Consider the following 19,712-nt stretch of genomic DNA (forward strand, 5'->3'; position numbering starts at 1 on the left):
TTCTGAATTGCTCCAGTTATTAGTGTTCGATCTCTCCCCCTCACTGTAATCTAAATATGATATATCACCATTCCCTTCTCTCATCCAACACTAGCACCATACTACTCCAGGCCCCCATTACCTCTCTCCCTCTCTCTCTCCTTTTTTTTTTTTTCCCCGGTTGGGGCAATGAGGGTTAAGTGACTTGCCCAGGGTCACACAGCTAGTAAGTGTCAAGTGTCTGAGGCTGGCTTTGAAAACTCAGGTCCTCCTGAATCCAGGGCCAATGCTTTGTTCACTGATCCACCTAGCTGCCCCCTCCCCATTACCTCTCACCTGGACTACTGGCTACCTCTCCTCTAGGTTCTCTATCTGTATGACTGACCACTCTGTCTGTCTCCTTTTGCTAGATCATCTTTCATGTCCTGCCTCTTCTTTGTGAATGTACTCTGTCTTTTTCTCTTAGCTCTCTTCATTCTCTCTGAGTGACTTCATCAGCTACGAGTTCAATGATCATCCCTATGAAAATGACTCCCAGATCTATATCCCCAGTCCAGTCTCTTTCCAAAACTCCTTTCTTATATAACCAACTGCTGCCAATTGGATATTTCAAGCTAAATGCCCTGTAGGCATATTAAACTCAACATGTCCAAATCAGAATTCATTATCTTTCCCTACAAAACCCATCCCTCTTCTGAACCTCCCTTTTTCTATCAAGGGAGCCATCATCCTTTCAGTCTCCCAGGATTGTCTGGGAGGTTGGATTTTTTTGAATCAATTTTGATTCTTCATTCCATATATGATCCATTCGGTTGACAAGTCTTAGTAATTCTACCTCCACAATCTCTCACATTCCCCCATTTTTCTCAGCTCACATGGCCAGGACCTTTGTTTAGACCCTCATCCCCTCTTACATTGGCCTCTAGATGGGTTTCTTTCCTCTCTAGCTAATTCGTCCTCCACACAGCAGCCAAAGTGATATGCTTAAAGCCATGATCTGATCATGAAACACCCCTGCTCAAGAAAAGTCCACTGGTTCCCTAGGATTAGATACCAACTGTTCTGATGGGCATTTAAAAACCTTCACAACCTGGCTCCAAAATACCTTTCCAGGCTTATTACATATTCATGCCCCTCAGTCTGACCAAATGGGCAATCTTGCCATTCCTCGTGATTGTTTTCTTGTGCCTAGAATGTTGTTAAGTTGTTTTTCAGTCCTGTCTGACTCTTTGTGACTCCCTTTGGGGTTTTCTTGGCAAAGACAGTGGACTAGGGGGCAGCTAGGTGGTGCAATGGATAAAGCACAAGCCCTGGATTCAAGAGAACCTGAGTTCAAATCTTACCTCAGACACTTGACACTTACTAGCTGTGTGATCCTGGGCAAGTCACTTAACCCTCATTGCCCCCCCCCGCTCCCCAAATAGTGAACTGGTTTGCAATTTTCTTCTCCAGCTCATTTGAGATGAGGAAACTGTGGCAAATAGGGTTGAGTGACTTGCCCCGGGTCACACAGCTAAGTGAGGTTAGATTTGAACTTAGGAAGAGGAGTCTTCCCGATTCCCAAGCCCACTGTACCATCTGTGCCTAGAATACTCTTCCTCATCATCGCTTAGACTCCCCAGCTTCTTTCATAGTTTTTGTGCCAACAGCATAAGACCTTTCCTGACACCCTCCCCACCTGTTAGTGACTCTCCAGACCCCCAAACTTACCTTTGCTTATTCTTTTTTTTGAGGGGCAATGAGGATTAAGTGACTTTCCCAGGGTCCCCAGCTAATAAGTGTCAAGTGTCTGAGGCCGGATTTGAACTCAGGTCCTCCTGAACCCAGGGCCGGTGCTCTATCCACTTCACCACCTAGCTGCCCCCACCTTTGTTTTGTTTTTCTTTTAGTGAGGCAATTGGGGTTAAGTGACTTGGGCAAGTCACACAGCTAGTAAGTGTTAAGTGTCAGGTCCTCCTCACTCCAGGGCCGGTGCTCTATCCACTGCACCACCTAGCTGCCCCGGACCCCACCTTTGCTTATTCTTATACATGCATACTTCCTCTAATAGAGTGTAAGCTCCTTGAGGACAAGATTATAATTTTAGAACTAGAAGGGACCTTAGAGGCCATTGAGACTTGTATTTTGTCTTTGTATGCCTATGGGGTAGCACACTGTTCAGCAGACACGTTTTATCTATTGATTAGCCTCCTAATTGGTCTCCCTGCATTGTTTCTCCCCTTTCGAATCCATCCTCCACAAAGCTGACAAATTGATATTCCTAAAGCACAGGGATGCCTGTGTCCCCTTGCCGATAGGACCAAATGCAAACTCCTGTTTGGAATGTAAAGTTCTTCATAACCCTGACTCCAGTCCAATGTTCCAGGCTGACACTTCAGTCAAAGCAGCTTGCTTGTTGCATGTATGTATGTGTGTGTGTGCACGTGTATGTATATATCTCTGCATGCATGTACAGGTGCATGCACACACATTGCATATCTATTCCTGTGCATGCACACACATATAAACACACACACACATACAGGGTGGGGCTAAAGTCACAAAGGGGTTTCATTTTTAATAACCCCTTTGTTGTTTTTAATTTGCAATACCAAAGCATCATACACAGTATATATAGGAAATTAATTTACATTACATGGGAAAAATCAAATCTCATAAAGGGCAAAAAATAAAGAAAAAATAATTTTCAAAGTTATTCAAACATCTTGACTTTTGGCCCACCCTGTGTGTTCCATCTTCTGCCTCTGTGCTGTTGTAATGGCCATGCCTCTACCTGAAGTGTTCTTCCTCCTCTCTTGGAACTCTGATCACCCTTCATGGCTCTGTCTCCTTCTGAGAGTCTTCCTGAATCGCTCCAGTTGTTAGTGTTCTATTCCCCTCCCCCACCACTCTGTATTTAATTACATGTTGCATTTACTTATATATAAATATGATGCATCATGCTTGTACAATTCCGGAGTATAAACTTTTAAAAAACCATACATATGTCTATATTTAAATATATACTTAAAATATTCAATAACTATTTCAATCTAATCTAATAATGAATCATATGACCAGTTTCTTGTAATCCTGTGTATTTTGTATTTGAAAGCATTATTGTGAGAAAGGGTCCAGAGGTTCCACCAGACCACCAGAGGGAGCCGTGACAAAGGTGGGCCCCCTGCCCTCCTCAGATATAAGCTGTGGAAAGGCAGGGGCTATCTCACTTTTGCATTTCCACTCTCTATTAACCACCCAGTAGATGTTTAATGAATACTTGTTGATTCCAAGTTCTCTAGGACTTAAGTGGTCCCCAGATCCATCATCTGCAACCAACCTGATGATCAGAGCAGCCCTCACTTTAGCTAGGCCAGTCCTCAGCCAAGACATACTTGAAGCCTTTCAGGCTTAGTGAGATCTCATGCTGAGCTGGCTTAATCTTAAAGAAGCCATTCACCCAAAAACCACATCCACCCATCCCACTGCCTTTCCTTTATATCCTTTCCACAGTCTCCCTTTCCCCCTTCTCTCTTACACATCTGGGAGTCAACAGCATCACTTAAAAGCGCTAAGGGCTACTCAGAGCAGAAGAGGTTGCTAACTCTTTGTATAGGGAAAATTACCTTTCATTAAAGAAGCTTCTAGTCTCTGCTTTCCAATTGATTTAACCGTGTGACCTTGGCATGTTACTTACCTTCCCTGGCTCTATTTCCCCATGTCAGATGGGGAGAATCATTCAGTTGTAGATACCCACTTCTCGTCAGTCTTTAATGGGCATGGAGCCCAACTGGGGAGGGGTATGGAGAAATCACAGGTCTGTGATTTGGTTACTGTGGGTCCTTCCTAGTGTGGAAATTCCCTCCACTGATGCACGTTCTCAGTTCTTATGGATGTCGTGAGGATAAAAGAAGATGTTAAATAGCAATGTGCTCTCAAAGGAAGAGAGCTCTAAAATGCAAAGATTATTACTCCTAGAGACAGATGGTATTCTCCCAGTGGGGAGGGTTGGATGATCTTGCGGGGGCCCAGGACAGTTTTTCTGCCAGGGCATTTGAGGCAAGTGACCAGTTGTACCTCATAAAATGTAAAAAGCTGATTAATCAAGACCAAAGGAATTGGGAAAGCAGGACACCGGGGAAGATGGTGAAGGGCATACAATGTCATTCCGGGTGTCTGACTATCATGGAGAAAAATCTTTGATTGTGATTGCTGAACCAAGAGTCAGGAGTCCTAAATTCCAATCCCTGCTTTTCCACTGACCTTGAGAAAATGACTTCAATTTTCTGGGTCTTAGTTTATCAGCAAAAGGGATACAACAAAGCCAATTCTTCCCTACCTTAAAGGGACTTTAGAGCAAAGGATATTATGCAGTTTTCGATGATCACCTTTATAGGTTATCGATAGCTATTTGCTCCCAGATCTTGTTTTCCTGCCACCCCCAAGTCCACAGTTGTAATAAACCTCAAGAAATTCACTCATTTCAACACTAATGACAATCAGAAAAGCTGAGGGGAGGGGGGTAGTGGGGAATCCACACAACTTTCCCACAACAAGCCATCTGAAGATTAACTATGGAGCCTTGGTTGTCCAATCTGTCTAGAGAGGGCCACAGGTGAAAAGTGCTTTCAATTTTGTGGTTTGAAATCGAAGGCACTAAGTGATACCTCTTGGGGTTGGCTGAACAAAGCAAGATCTCTGAGCCAGACTGCTTAGCTTCTGAGACCTGTTCCATGCAGAGCAAACAGACTTTGACCAAATGAAGGTAGGGATATAGCACCTTGCTAGCATGACCTGTGGGTCACTCTGCTCCCAAAGTGAGGGCAGACAATAAATGTTTTCTGTGATTGCATGGAGCAAGTCCCTGTGGTTCACAAAACTTAGTCCCCGCATTGGATCATGGATTTAGAGTTAGGAGGGCCAGCTAGGTCGCACAGTATATAGGGCACTGGCCCTGGATTCAGGAGGACCTGAGTTCAAATCTGACCTCACACACTTGACACTCACTAGCTGTGTGACCCTGGGCAAGTCACTTAACCCTCATTGCCCCCCACACACACAAAAATAGAGTTAGAAGGGATCTTACGAGCCACTGAGTCCAACCCCCTCATTTTAAGGACAGGAAAACCAGAGAAGTTAAATTACTTGCTCAGTGGTCACACAGCTAGGATTTGAACCCAGGTCTTCCTGACATCCAAGCCCAGTGCTAGACTGCTCTAGAGTCCTAGAGAAGTCTGGTAAAGTGAATCCAGATCAATTCTCTCTTCTTCCTTTTTGATTTGTGGAACCTAAAATACCTTTTCCCTCCCATCATTTTGAACCAGCCCAGGCCCCCCTGCTGCTGCTCTTGTTCCACCTTAATTAGATGCATGCTGGGAGCTGTACTCCAGTAGCAGGGAGAGGTCATGCTGAGCCACGCCCACTCTAGCCTGGTACCCTGGTGACCAACAGCAGGCATTTTTTTAAGCAGCCAATTTTTCTTGGTGGTGAGCTAACTCATCTAGGTGGGAAGCAAATCAAAGACTGGGGCCTTGTTAACAACATGCTCTACCCATCTAGGATAACCCAGTGGAGAAGCTAGATTTGGAAAGGCTCTTTACCAGCAGGAAGAGAGTTAATTGATGCAGGCTTTCTGAATGAAGGGAGCTGAGGAAGAAGGAGAAAGGTGAGAAAGAGCAAGATGTGAGCAGATGCGCTCTACAACTCTGCTTCCAAGGAGGTGGAGTTTAGAGGGAGAGGCGCCCTTTGGGACAAAACTACAGAAACACCCCTTCCCCGCCCAGGGAGGGAGATTAATGAAATCTGAACCAGGGCTTGAAAGGTTGGCTAGGGGGAGGCGAAGCCAGCGCTCAGGAAGGAGGCTGGGCTCCCATCTGGAGAGCCAAGGGGCTGGGGCTGCTGAACAGATGGAGGCAGAGAGGCAGCTGGTGAAAATGCACTTTCATGTGTAAAGTTTGCTCTTTGGAGGATTGTGCTCTCCAACTTTGAAGACAGCGCTGGGCGGGAGACTCTCCTCCACACACACTCACAACAGAACTTCAATTGGGGCGACATGCCAGGGCCCTTTGCGAGTGCCCCCTTCAGCAGGCAGAGGCTGGCACTGTGGCACCTTGGCAGGGGCCTGTGTGACAGCGGGCTGTGAATCTTTAACAGCTCTGGAGAACAGAGGAAGAGGAAGAATGGATCCTGCTGCTCTCTCTCTACCTCCCCACATCCCCCAGGGAAGTAGGTGGACTAAAAGCAGGAGAGAGCAAAGGAGGTAAGCAGGAAAAAGTACATCAACACACCTTCCCAGCTCCCTTCCTACACAGGCTGGGTTTCCAGTTTGGAAAAGTTTTCTCCTCCCGTGGGGGAAAGAGGTGTCAGAAGTATCAAATTCACAGCAAGCTCTGCAGCTATGGCTGCACTTCGCCCCTATCACAACAAGAGAAAATCCACGAGGAGATAGCAGTTGCTTTTACTTTTGCTAAGAACTTCTTGGACACCAGAAAGATAAATTACTGGAGAAAGAACTATCTGAAGTGGTTATTTTGAGACTCTCCCCAGAGACATCTGTCAGTAGCCAAGCCCTGGCTTGAAGAGAAGGGAATGGCTGGATCCATGCGATGAGCTTTCAACTTCCCCCTCATTTTCACACTGCCAGCAAATCACCTGCCTGATCCAAGCAGACCAAGATAGAGGAAGAAACCTGGGAAAATGATTAAAATCTCCCTCTTCTTTTTATTGAGGTAGGCTAGGTTACTGCCCCCCTCCATCTTACCACAAACAAAAGTCATTACTCATTCCTATTAAAAAAAAAAAAGCAAAACCCAACAATTTCACTTTTTTAGAACCTATGATTTCTTTCTTTAAAAAAAAAAAAAAACTAGAACCCTTCCTCTCCCCTAGTTGAGTCCAGTTCTCAGGAAGATACTGAGATTCGAGCAAATAAGTTAAATGGCCTTGGAGTGAATCCCTGGATCTTCCTAGAGGGATGTCTTCTTGGAACCTTTGCCAAACTTGGCATCCAGGCCGAGACCTATGTAGGGAGAGAGAATGAGAAATGAACTTAGCTTCCCCAAGGAGGGATGAAATGTCAGAGGAGATGGGCCTCAAGCCCAGCCCTATAGATCTACACATAGCCAGGATGGGAAATAAATGAGGTCAGGCTCAAAAGAAATCAACGGCTTTAAATAAAATGTAATGCACAACACAGGTATCAAAACTCCCTTGGGAGCCCAGGCCATGGTCAGGCAGCAACTTAAACAATTCTAAAATACAGAGAAGCGTGGAAAATACTGGTAAAATTCAGAAAGATCGAAAGCTACTTGGTATCAACTTTAAAGCTGCTTTGACTCAGACCATGGCTAGGTTGAATTAATCAGACAATAAGCATATGATCACTAACTAAATGGACTCCCCATGATGAGGTGGTGCAGGTCTGTAGTCTCTGCTACTAGGGAGGCAGAAAATGGTGGCTTTCTTGAGTCTGGGAAGCTAATGAAAATCAGGAATTGGCACCAAGTCTGGTGCCAGTAAGATGAGCCCCTGGGCAGCCTGAGGAGATATGAACAGCCCAGGCTGGAAAAAAAATGGGAACAGGTTAAAGCATGTGCCATTCAGTTTTAGGATAAGGCCCATTAATGAGCTTCCAACCTGATCAGGGTAAGGAGACCTCAAATAATATTCCTCACACTAAGATGTGCCCATCATGCTCAAAGCTTAAGCCACTGCCAGAGCTCAGCCAGATGTTCGAGGCAGGAAAACTCACCCATGAACACTAGCACGGTGCCCACCCACTGCATGGAGCTGATTGGGTTAGCAAAGAGAATCACAGATGCCAAGATGGTGAAGAACTTGCGGGTTGTGGTAATAATGGAGCAGGTCAGAGGGCCAAAGTACACAACTGTCATGAAGATAAAGCTCTGGAAAGAGAAACACAGAGAAATAAGTTCAGCCCAAGGACAGGCATCTTATTCCAAGACTTAGGTCTTCAAAAAAACAACAGCATGGAAGTTTATGGGTAAGGTGACCACTCTTCCCCTGGACAAGCTTCATTTTGGGGGACTTACCTGGCCCAGGGCACTGGTTAGGCCAAACAGAAGGATGTTGTAAAGGACACTGGGATATCGCTCAGCAAAGCTAAGGAAGTCCCAGAATTCCCCAGTGAACAGGATTCCTGGGTGGGGAGCAACAAGACAGCAAAGTTTATGTGAGAAAGGAGCTGGGAGCCTCCCCAACTAAAGTTCCCTTCACACATGTACTTTCAGGAAGCCGGAACCCCAGGGGGTCACTCAGATCTCTGGAGAATTAGGGTTGGGAAAGAGAGCACATGGAGCAAAGAAGAACTTAGGGCTTGGAAATTATTCCTGTCCCACCATGCAACTTTCCCTGTTCTGTCTCTTGACTTTTTGTGATTGGATAAATTAGAATCTCAAAGCTTGGCAGCAGATCCTGTTCAAGCAACCAGAGTAGAAACCAGAAATTTAGCATTGGGCTAAATTTACATTGGTTTCTCACTTCTCCTGTAGACCACATGCTTCTTGAAGGCAGGCTGTCTCCCCACTCATGACTGTAATCTCCTCTCAATCATGTGTCTTCTCTTGACACCTTGCCTAGGGCTTGGCCCACAACAGGTGCCCAATCAATGCCTGTTAACTCAGTGTGCTGAATACAGATGACAAGCAATGAGGATGTGATGGGAATGTATGGGGTTTCTCCAGAATTTAGGGTTTCTGACACATGACCCCTTGAAGCCAAGGCCAGCTGCTGGGCACCCCAAAAGGTTGGCATTAGGAGGCTGAGTCTGTGGCTGACCTAGATCAGGAGAGCTTGCCATCCAGGGGTAAATGGTGGAAACAGCAGAACTGGCTTCTTACCAGCTCCCAAGAGCAAAGTAGACCAGACGTTTATGTTCAGCATCATGTGGTTAGAGCCTGTCTGGTAATGAGCTCGCATGTGATCCTGGGAGACACCTGTCAGACCATCCAGTGTCAGGGACAGCAGCTGAGAAATGGAGGGAGCAGCATGAGGGCAAAGGGTCAGCAAAGGGAAGGCATGGCTCTCCCCCTCGGGGCTTCTCTGAGAACAGCTGTCTTAGGCCTCTGTACAAAGGTTCACAGAACCATCGATTTAGAGCAGGACGGGACCCAAGAGGTTACTGAGTCCAACCCCCTCATCTGACAATAAGGAAGCTGAGGCCCAGGGCAGTTACATGACTTGCTCAGGAGGCAGGATTTGGGTCCAGTTCTTCCTGGCTTCAAGGGCAGGGCCCTGTCCCCCTTGCCAAGCTGCTTCAATAGAGGCCCCATCTCAGCTCTTCAGGTCATGCAAAGGCATGCTTCTTTCTTAGCCAGTCTCCAGGGCAGTGGGGTAATCAATCAATGGCACGGGAGAGTTAGCACTTTCCAGAGAAACAGGCAACTTCCCTCCCCACTAAGACTTAAACACTACACCCGAGGCTGACAGGTACGGATCAGAGTAGAGAACACCAACCCTGACTCAGAACATAACAGACTTCTTCCTCTCTCTGAGGTTCTCAGAACCCAGGTGTGGAAGAACCCAAAGAAATATTCCTTCTTTCCTTGGACTTTGGGGATTTTACACACAATCTCTAGTGATGTCCTACTGCAGGGTCCAGGTGTTAGCAGGGAGCTTTTGACACAAAACTGACAGTCCTTGGCTTTAAACCTCACACACACCCTCTGGGGAAGGAGAGAGGCAGCTCAATACCCAGGCCTTCCCCAAGAGCCTAGCAGGGTAAGGATCCTTGCTATTAGGAAAAGATGAGGAGTGTTACAGAGCAAAAAGGGTTCCAACAACTCCCCCAGCAGGAACTTCATACCAGAAGTAGCTCTCCATAGCCAACCAAATGCTCTTCAACTCCAACTGCCTTTTTGGGCTTATACATGAAGAGTGCCACTCCAGCCACAATCAAAAGCACGCAGAGGTATTTAGCCACTGGGTATTTCTTCTTCAGGAGGGTCACTCCAAGGAGCATAACTACACAGAGGAAGCAGGAGATTCAGCCACCTTCCCAAGGAGAGGGGAAGGAGCTGAAGATCTCATTGTAGAATGGTGTTAACTAGAGGGTGGGGCAGCAGGGGAATGAGAAGGTCCTGGAGCTGGCAGGAAGAGAGGGCAAATTGGGTAATAGGGCCGAGTAGAGCAAAGGGCATGACAGGTTGGAAAGAGCAAAGGTGAAGTGAGTAGAAAGGTATAGCTCAGCTTTGGAGGGAAGGGAATAATATGTAATTCTAATAAAAAGACATACGTAATTCTAATATAATTGATAATCTGAGAGAAGTCAGCCTCCAGTCCCCAGGGAAATGAGCCTTTTTTTTTTTTTTTGGCGGGGCAATGAGGGTTAAGTGACTTGCCCAAGGTCACACAGCTAGTGTCAAGTGTCTGAGGCCACATTTGAACTCAGGTCCTCCTGAATCCAAGGCCAGCGCTTTATCCACTGCGCCACCTAGCTGCCCACTACCTTGAATTTTAATAGGAAAAATTATATTTAATATAATCTAAAGGCAGAATCTCTTAAGTCTGAATAGAATGATGAATGGGATAGCAGAAGTCATGGGGCAGGGTGGAATTAAAGGATTTGACTAGAAGGAGATGAAAAGTTGGGATTATAAAAGACCAGTCAGTAATGTAGCTTTGAGCCACAGAGGGAATAGGGTTGGGGAACTTCAACACTGCTTACCTGGAATAGGTTTACAGGATTTGCCAAGGACCTTAAAAAAAAAGGAGGGAAGGTATAGCTGATCAAATTCTATCACCCTATGACTCAGATACTGCCAACATTTCAGTGTTTTGCTCAATTTCCAGCTGTACTTTCCATCCAAACCTCCCTCTTTCACTAAGCTCGACCCTGTGGCCTCAACAGAAGACTTTCTCTTTTAGTGTAGAGATGCAAATCCAAGGAAAGAGCTCTAAGCATCTGCCCGGGGCTACCCTCCAACCCATGTACCGTTCCTTGGAGTTTCACCTGAGTTGGGTAGTTGACAAACTGTAATGCAGAGTTGCTGGAGACCATGGCACCCACATAAGAGAGAGAGCAGGCTGCATAGAGCCAGCTCCTGGTCCGATCCACCCTGGCAGTGTCAAAAAACTGGATCACTGGGAGAAGACAAAAAAACATACAAGAGAAGCCTGGGAGGGCTAGGACTGACCACAGGGCAGAGAGGCATGGGAATTGTGAAATGTTCAAGAAAGGAAGCTCCCAAAGGACAGGAACTGTTTCTATTCCCATTAAAGTGGAAACTTTCTAAGGGATTATGTGTTCTCTTTTCTCTGAATCTATTCTCAGGGCCCACCTGTTGGTTATTTATTTCCCAGAGGACATTCTGTCCAGATTAAATCGGACAGTTGATCCTATACTAGTAGTAGGGGTGAGGGAGAAGATAAGGGTGGTTCAAAGAGGGAAAATAATTTAAACTAACTAGGCCAACAAATTCCTGAAATGGATAGAGAAAGTAGAGTTAGAGCAATGAAATAAATCACATCTTCAGCAAGGGTGTGTAAAACACAAAGGACGCCTACTCTTTTCATTTCTTCCTTCTGACATAAAGGATTTGTCTAAGGAATCTCTCCCCAAACAAGTCAGTGAGTTCTGCAGCAGAAAGGTGGCACAGGGATAGCATCAACACAGCTCTGGGGCTTTAAACACTATGGGGCTAGGCAAGAATCAGTTAGCACCCAGGGCCTGATGGTAGTCTCTCCCTGATGAAGTACTCACAGATCTTGGCAAATACTGCATTGATCACACACTGGATGAAAACCAAGGTTAAGGCAAATGTGAACTTCTCTTGTTTGGCACCCTCCCCATACTTTCCCCTGGTGCTGAAAAGGAAATAAGAAGAATTATAAAAGCAGCTAAAATTAATAGGGTTCAAAAAAGTTTGCAATGCACTTTACAGACATCTCATTGGCTCCTTACAAACACCCTGCGATGCAGGTACTGTTATCATTACTCCCATTTCACAGATGAGGAAAACCCGACTTAGGAAAAGTTAAATGGCCCGCTACTACTCATATAACTACTAAGTCTTACATGAAATTTAGCCTGGGCCTTCCTGATTCCAAGGTTCAGCTCTCCAACAAGTCACCTTTCCAGAGAAAACTGGAAAAACTTCCCCAAGATGACCGTTGGTCTTGGGCAGTGGTAGTGCCATGGAAAGTCTTGGTCTCCGGGGTATGAAGAGCTGAGTTCAAGTCTCCTTTTTGCCACTTACTCAAGATATGATCTTAAGACAAAGGTGGGGCTGGGGTGAGTCTCCAGTAAATGCTTTACTTCCTTCCCTACCTACACATACAGTGCACAGAACACTTCAACCTGGGGTCACTAAGACTCGAGTTCAAATCTGGTCTCAGACACTTATTAGTTGAGTGACCTTGAGCAAATCTCATAACCTCTCCCAGCCTCAGTTTCTTCATCTGCAAAATGGGGATAATAATACCTCCCAGGATTCTGGTGGGGGATCAGTGAGATAACATTTGTCAAGCGCTTTGCTAACCTTACAATGCATTCTAAGCTGTAGTTAGGTATTGTTATTGTTGTTAGCTGACTTGTGGCACCCTCCCCAGCTCCACCCCGCCCCCGCCCCCGGGGGGGGGGGGGTCCTACGGTCTTTTCCTCGGATCGCAGAGGGCGTGGAGGGTCTGGGCACGAGCCACGCCACCCACATGGCCCCGAGTCCCGGGAAGGGCAGTGTGCAGGGATGAAGTGGTCGCGGGGAGCCCGCGTCCGTGGAGCATGCGGTGGCGGGAAGCCCCCCGAGGTCTGGGGATGGGTGGGGGGCCAGAGCCTCCCGGGAAGCCTGAGCTCGTGCCCCTGGCCCGGCCTGAGAGCCCCGGGGGTCGGGGGGCTCACATCTTTTCCTGCAGTATCCCATAATAGAAGTAACAGATGAAGACGCCCAGAAAGCAGAGCGGCAGGCGCAGTCGATCGGGCACCAGGGCGCCGCTGGCGGCCATGAGGCGCGGAGCCGGGCCGGCGCGAGCCTCACTCAGAGTGCCCAGAGATGACGGCTGCGACGGCGCTGGCAGTGGCAGCTCCAGCCGGACATCGCACACCGGCGACTGGGCCCTCATAAGGGCTGCCTGCGACCGCCGGCGCCGCAAGGCCCGGGGTTATCTTCGCAGCTGCCAGATCCGGGCGAGGGCGGAGGAAGTGCCTGCGGGTTCTTTCGACATACTGCGCCGAGGAAGACACACTTCCGGGCCTTGATGTCTTTCTTGATGGCCGAAGACGCCTAGGCCTCCGCGGGAAAAGGCACAATCCTGAGTCTTTCCAACAAGGCAGTCTTCAGGGCAGCCCCAACAAGAACCCGGTGGGGGACCTTGGGGAGCGGGGGCGTTCTAAGGTGACGTAACTGGATGTGGAGAAGATCGATTGGCCACGTTGCTGAAAGGCCGCCGGAGGTAGGGGGTGGAGAATCGGGGAGATAAAGCCGATCAAAATAGCCTTCTTCCGAGGCTTCCCCTGGGTCCTAGCGCACTGCCACCTTTGGGAGCCTTTGGGCTTTGGAACTTTTTTGCGCCCTCTAGTGCTCACAGCCTTATCACTCAGCCTCTTTAGATTGCCTATCCTTAAGGCGAGGCAAGTGTTGAGATCTAGGGGGTACCCTCTCCTCCCCTGGTTTAGCAGTCGGCCTCCAGCGAGGCAGAATAGGGAGGGTAAGTAAAAAAGAAAAACGGATGTGACTCCACTAGCTAGCCATGAAGCCTTTCACCTTCTTGTCCTCAGTTTCCCCATTTGTGAAACGGGGATCAATAAAACCTGTTCTTCTTGCCCCAGGGTGGTTGTAAGGATCAAATGTGGTCAAGTGTGGGAAAGCACTTTAGTGACTGAGAAATGGGCTAGAGTTGCGAATCTAACTATTACTCTGATCTCAAAGCACTTTCTCATTTCCCCATAATGCCTGAGGTTCAGGGTGAGGTTTAAATGATCTTCAGGGTCATGAAACAGGCCAGGATTGTAATACCCAGGGCTTGCTTCTGCTTCCCATGACTGCCCCAAGTGAGCTTTCTGGTTCCCTTTCCACCGGCCTCTGTAGAATCCTCCCCAAATGAGCTTCCATTTGGGGACATTCAGGTCAAGAGTCGGAGAGAGCAGCCTCTGGGCTTCAATGTTCTTGCAGGGCACCCCACCCCCCACCCACACGAATTTTCAGTTGATCTACACCTCAGACAGCCTGTTGGGTTGAGAGCCACCGCAGCCCCAGTAAAGGTTCCTCCACTTGTAGCCACCTCCTCCATTGGCATCATGTCAACCAAAGGAAGGAAACACTGGGCAGCACCACACCCATGACTTTAGGCCTGACTTGCACTGAAGATCTAGAGCATCATGTCATTTTATTTTTCGAGAGCAAAGAGACAAAGCTGATTCTTCCTGCTCCTCCCTGCCCCCCTCTATCCCCCTCCCCAATCAGGGGACCTCTCTGCAGTTATTTGCTATTTTGCTTGTTCATTTTTTTCTTTCTTTTTTTTTTTGGCGGGGCAATGGGGGTTAAGTGACTCACCCAGGGTCACACAGCTAGTAAGTATCTGAGGCTGGATTTGAACTCAGGTACTCCTGAATCCAGGGCTAGTGGCTTGTTCATTTTTCAATGAATTTGGCTTTCATCTTTGCAAACAGTCTCTCACAGATGAAATACAAATTCCTGGGGGGCAGCTAGGTGGCACAGTGGATGAAGCACCGGCCCTGGATTCAGGAGGATCTGAGTTCAAATCCAGCCTCAGACACTTGACACTAGCTGTGTGACCCTGGGCAAGTCACTTAACCCTCACTGCCCTGACACCCCCCCCCCATACAAATTACTGGAATAAGTGGGCTATTTATTCTCTCTGGTCCACTGAATTTCAAAGATAGATGACAGGAACAAGCAGTTTCAGGGTGTGGGCAAGTTGGCCTTCTCTCTCTGGCTGATTTTACAAATACAAGAAAGGAGGTGACCCTTTTTACTTAATCTCACAACTTGGCCTCCTATTGGTAAAACTCTTTAAATAAATTTACACTCCACCCAGTTTTCCTGGACAGCCAGGACATTTCAACATCCACCAACCTACCATTTGTCAGTTCACTAGCCCCAGAAGTCTACTCTTCTTTAGGAAGTCTTTCTAGACCTCACCCCTTCCAGTATGGCTGCTAGAAACCTTTTCACCGCCTCTTTAATGTAACTGGTTTCATGGATCTATTCTAACAACTGTTTTTCTCTGAGCAAGAATTCTATGGGTCCCAGATATTCAGGGCCAACCTAGTAGTGCTTAAGCTCAAAGCCAAACTGGGCTGGATCCAGCCCTTGATTATGCCCCAGGCTTCCCAGCCTCTGCCCTTGTTGCTTTTCTATGTCTGGAATGTCATCCCTCTGTACTTATTGAACGCCCATCTTGTAGCACCCCATTGAAATGCCCTCTCCTTCAGAAAGCTCTCCCACGATTGCCCTCATTCATTCTCTTAGAGAGATAGCTCTTTGTTTAGCACCTCTGTAAAGCATGGGATACTGTGCATTGCAGTTATCAGGGAGCACTATGCCCTCCCAAACTAGACTCCAGGAGGAGAGGAGCTATTGCAGCTTATCGTGCCCTAACTCCCTCAGCACTTTGCAGTGTTTGGCACATAGCTGGCTCACAAAGCATTTCATTAGTGCTCACTATGTGCAGGGTTTACTGTGCTAAGTGCTAGGGAATAAATACAAACAAATAAAAAAGGCAAAAAAGACAGCCCTTACTCTCAAGGGGCTTACATTCTCTTTTTTTGGTTTTGTTTTGTTTTTGTTAAGTGACTTGCCCAGGGTCACACAGCTAGTAAGTGTTAAGTGTCTGAGGCCAGATTTGAACTCAGGTACTCCTGACTCCAGGGCTGGTCTCATTTTACATATGGGGAAAGTGAGGCTCAGGAAGTTACCTGACTGATCCCAACCGTGTGCTCCTTCCACTGAAGCACACTGCCTTCTACTAACCCGACTAATATCCATCTTTGCTTTTTGACAAAAATCACAAATAAGCAGACCTCTCCCAGGTGATATGATCCAGTCATTTATGCGTTAAGTGAACGGCTCCCTCCCTCTATTATTTGTAGTGTGGGGTTCACTGAGGAGTTCATTTCATGCCATGTTCCTCAGGAAATGAAAGGGTAATTTTCAGCAGAGGTAGACTTTTGTGCATCTACACCTGCTGGGTCCAGGAATTTGTACACAATTCCTAAATCTGAATGTGATGCTGGATGAGAAGGTTGATAAAAGAAAGACCCTCTATCCAATGTCTCCCCCCGACCCTCCAGAAGAATCTACCAGGCCCATGGTCACTGGGAATATTTATTTATTTGGACTATTAACACCAAGATCTGCAAAAAAACAAAAACAAAAAACCACCTTTAAACACAGGACAAGGAAATTCTAACATTGACATTCCTCTTCAATTTCTCTGTGTAAGCTCTGTGGTACGGAAAATATACAAACTTCAAACAGCTGCAAAAATAGTGTCTTTGGGAGAAAATAGAGTTTCTACATCAATACAAGAAAAATAGGCATTTTTCAAATCCAACCTGAACCTGGGAGAGGCAAGAGGGTAGGCAGCAGCGTACATTCAGTCATCGTGCCTCTCCTCCAAGGGGAGGCACCAGCTCCACCATCCCCCCATTCCCCACCCCCTCCCCGCCTCCAGGGGTAGCCAGGCTGGAACACAGCTCCCGACAATCTGCAGTCAGGATGAAGGCGAGATGAAAATGTCACCAGGAACACTCTCCACTCCCCTCTCTGCCCACAGCTGGGCTGGTCCCGGGCAGGCTCTGGCCCTCTGGGATTGCGTGGATGAGGGAATACACATGAGGAATGGGGTACAATGAAGGGAGGCAGTGGAGTCTTCTCTCCTGGACTTATCTTCTCTGCAGGGGAAAGGGAAGGGATTCTTTCAAGTCCCCTTCTTCCCCTTCCCCTGAGCCAGGACCAGCTTCCTTAATATCTGACAGGGATAAGTGTCTCCTAGGGGGTTGTCTGTACTCGCATGCTTGGGAGGGAGGGGCCAAGGCCTCCCCGCTTCCGTGGGGAATCAAGAATGAGAACACTGACTTGAGGAGTGGTGAGCTGCCCAGCCCAAAGGAGAAGGCAGGTTTCCTCCCCCTCTTGGGAGCTGGTACCCAACAGAAACAGGAACCAGGGCATTTTGATGTGATAAAAGGAAGATGCTCAAAGGCCAAGAGAGGATGGGATCCTCGATCTCCATCCAGGGGAGGGGGGAGCCAGCCACAAAGGCACTGGTCAGCATGGTAAGGTGGGAGGGGTTGGAGGAAAAACCCTCAGACTACCAGGGAACTCTGGAAAAGCACAGACTCCTCTGAGGGTGGAGTGCGCTGCCAGGGTTCGAAGGGTAGCGGGGGTGCTTTGGGAGCATCAGGGTCCTTCCGGGGAGAAGTCAAGAAAGGACTTGGAGCTGTTGATGGACAGGGGGATCCTGGGGTGGGGGGGCAGTTTCGGAAGAGGAAGCCCATACTGGGGAAGAGGGGCTTCACCAAACTGACAGGACAGAAGGCAGAGCCAGTCGGGTTGAAGTGGACTTTGTTCTTGTCAGGGCAGGAAGGCAGGAAGGTCAGGTCAGGACTAAGGGACCTAGAGGGCAGAGAGAGAAAGGCATGAACAAACCGAGTGAAGCAGCAACAAAGAGAGTCTGGGGATTCAGGAAGCTCATTTCTTCTCTCTCAGCTTGTTGGTGCCTTGGGAAAGATACAGAGATTTTGATCCCTCTGTTTTTCATCTTCCCAGAGGCATGACTGAAAAACAGGAAATAGACTCTGGGGAGGATCAGGAGGGATTTGAGTTGGACAGGAAGAACTTCCTGAGACAGTGAAAAATGGGGGTCTGGGACCACAAGTTCTCCAGGTTCAGGAGGCTTGAAATCAGCAACGTGGACAAGTAACCTGGTTGAGGTCTGCTCATTCTGGACACACACACAGGCCCTCTGTATCCAACACCCCACTGGGCTACTTACAACCTCTGTATTCTGTGAAAGTCACCTAATGAAGGGGAGAGAGAAGGGTGGGCTAGGGGTGGGGTTGAGATGAATCAGGACTGGGCCAGAGGTGTGGTGAGGTCTGTGCCTGGCATTGTTATCGTGGACAAGTTCCCTAACTTCTGAACTGTAGCTTCCCTACTCCCCCATGAGGGGAGAATCCACTCTACTCTCCTGGCTTCCTAAGGAATGAGAAAATATGAATTCAAAGAATGATTATGATAATCATGGGCCTTGTACTTAAAGTCCTTCAAGTTTCTGAATGTAAAGAAACTGAGATGGTTGGTAAAACTTTTCTTTGAGAAAGTAAAATCCACGAGGGAAGAGCAAAATTCTAACACCCTCCATAATTAATGATTGTTCTAATTCTGGAATTATTCTTATTAATATGAATAGGAACTTGCAGCTCCATATCCCTGTGCCATTTCCAAAGTATTCTCTGAGGTAAGAGAGAAGAGCTCAACGTGAGAGACATGAAGGTCCTAGATTCTGTGGGCTTGAGGAAGGGGAACAGGGCAGAGGGGACTCCATTGTAAGCTTGTTGTGATTCCTGCACCCATTTGTGTGACAGCCCAGGCAGGGGTCCTCTCAACACAAAGGAGTCAGGCAAATTCCACTGATGGGGTGGGGATGGGGGAGAAAATGGGAGCAGCTGTACATGGTGTAGTTAGGGGGAGAGCAAAGTTAGACTTGTAGAACTCATTGCCAAGGTGCCAGTTATTCCTAGCTCATGTATTCTCTGGAATATATGGCCAGGGTTTTCAAAAGGAAAAGAATCAAGCAATTAGGAATTATCATTAAATAGGAGAAGCTACGACGTGGAACTTCCTCAGGAAAAGAGGGATGAAATAAGCAAAGGAAAGCATAGCCTCTTTGCTGTGAGAGATCTTGACCCTTGGTTGACAAGGGAAGCTTGCCTAAGAGCACAGGCTCAAACCAGATAACCTCAAGGTGTCCTCTAATCTTGTGAGTCAATGAAAAGACCAAGAGAATCAACCACCCAGTATCCTGGTAGGAGATCTAGGTCTCTGTATAAAGTAGCAGTTCCATACAATTCTGTAATAGTACAACTGTAATTATGCACTCCAATGGTGTTTTGCTGAACTGTTTTCAGGGAATTTACATTGAGAGAAAGTCAACTGGGAGCTTCTGTCTTTTATTGAAATAAAGTTTGTCAATAAGATTTTTAAAAAATAACCCATTAAGGACCCAAGAGAAAAACAATTTTCACATCTGTAAGGGCTAAAACCCCGCAATCAGGGGGCAGCCAATGCTGGAGGAATAGCCAATCAATCAATCCCATAAGCCTCTCAGATGCCTGAGAGCCAGGAGACAGCTAGTTCCTAGGGATAGAGGCTTTTGCTTCCTTCCGCCCCCTGTTCAGAATGTCTCCATTCCCATTATAAAGGAATATTAAAAACTTTTTAGGAAAGAGAAAGAGTACCGAGGCCTAAATTCCTATGCTGGAGAGCTCTCTTCCCTTGCTTCCTACAGTGGCCACCCTGAACTCTCACAAAGTCCCGGCATTCATTGCCTGCCCCATTGCTCCCTGCTGGTGGTTAATTCCCCATTGGTAGCTGAACCATAAGGGAAAAATGAAGAATCATCAGGTGGAAAAGGTTTCTGTACATGAGAGTGGATTTGGAGCCATCTCACTCTGCTGCTACTCACTATCTCCGTGGCCTTGAGCAAGTCAAGCTAACCTTTCTAGGCCTCAGTTTTCTCATCTGTTAAATGACAGGGTTAAACTAGAGGACTCTTCCGGC

At 47.3% G+C, this 19,712-nt stretch overlaps 2 protein-coding genes across 4 annotated transcripts in view; both read right to left on the reverse strand.

The window, feature by feature from the left end:
- Nucleotides 1–6,396: 6,396 nt before the first annotated feature.
- SLC35B1 (solute carrier family 35 member B1) lies at nucleotides 6,397–13,222 on the reverse strand. 2 transcript variants are annotated; one of them, XM_043962431.1, is made up of 9 exons: nucleotides 12,812–13,222; nucleotides 11,678–11,781; nucleotides 10,928–11,058; nucleotides 10,643–10,673; nucleotides 9,782–9,939; nucleotides 8,817–8,943; nucleotides 8,010–8,116; nucleotides 7,709–7,862; nucleotides 6,397–6,976 (listed from the first exon to the last, which is right to left on the reverse strand). In XM_043962431.1, exons 1-9 carry the CDS (start codon nucleotides 13,030–13,032, stop codon nucleotides 6,924–6,926), a joined length of 1,086 nt encoding a protein of 361 aa, XP_043818366.1. In that variant the 5' UTR covers nucleotides 13,033–13,222; the 3' UTR covers nucleotides 6,397–6,923. The 2 variants fall into 2 exon arrangements, with proteins under 2 accessions (XP_043818366.1, XP_043818367.1); XM_043962432.1 differs by lacking the exon at nucleotides 12,812–13,222 and adding an exon at nucleotides 11,993–12,163 and having other exon boundaries at nucleotides 10,928–11,033.
- Nucleotides 13,223–16,250: 3,028 nt separating this feature from the next.
- Nucleotides 16,251–19,712, reverse strand: part of FAM117A (family with sequence similarity 117 member A) — a 53,352-nt gene continuing 49,890 nt past the window's right edge. For both annotated transcript variants that reach the window (XM_043964191.1, XM_043964190.1), the window contains one exon: nucleotides 16,251–17,546. In XM_043964191.1, the coding sequence (XP_043820126.1) occupies nucleotides 17,237–17,546 (310 nt within the window). In that variant the 3' untranslated portion in view covers nucleotides 16,251–17,236. The remainder of the gene's footprint in view (nucleotides 17,547–19,712) is intronic.

Source organism: Dromiciops gliroides, chromosome 4 (genome assembly GCF_019393635.1).
Source record: "Dromiciops gliroides isolate mDroGli1 chromosome 4, mDroGli1.pri, whole genome shotgun sequence".
In the NCBI taxonomy this organism is placed as follows: domain Eukaryota; kingdom Metazoa; phylum Chordata; class Mammalia; order Microbiotheria; family Microbiotheriidae; genus Dromiciops; species Dromiciops gliroides.

Excerpts from the sequence above, each read along its gene's own strand:
- SLC35B1 (XM_043962431.1), bottom strand. The coding sequence starts at position 13,032 with ATGAGGGCCCAGTCGCCGGTGTGCGATGTCCGGCTGGAGCTGCCACTG. Across the intron at positions 10,674-10,927 it reads TTGTCAACTACCCAACTCAG|GTCCTTGGCAAATCCTGTAA; the intron begins GTGAAACTCCAA and ends TTTTTTTTTAAG. Across the intron at positions 9,940-10,642 it reads ATCCTGTAAACCTATTCCAG|TTATGCTCCTTGGAGTGACC; the intron begins GTAAGCAGTGTT and ends TCCTCTGTGTAG.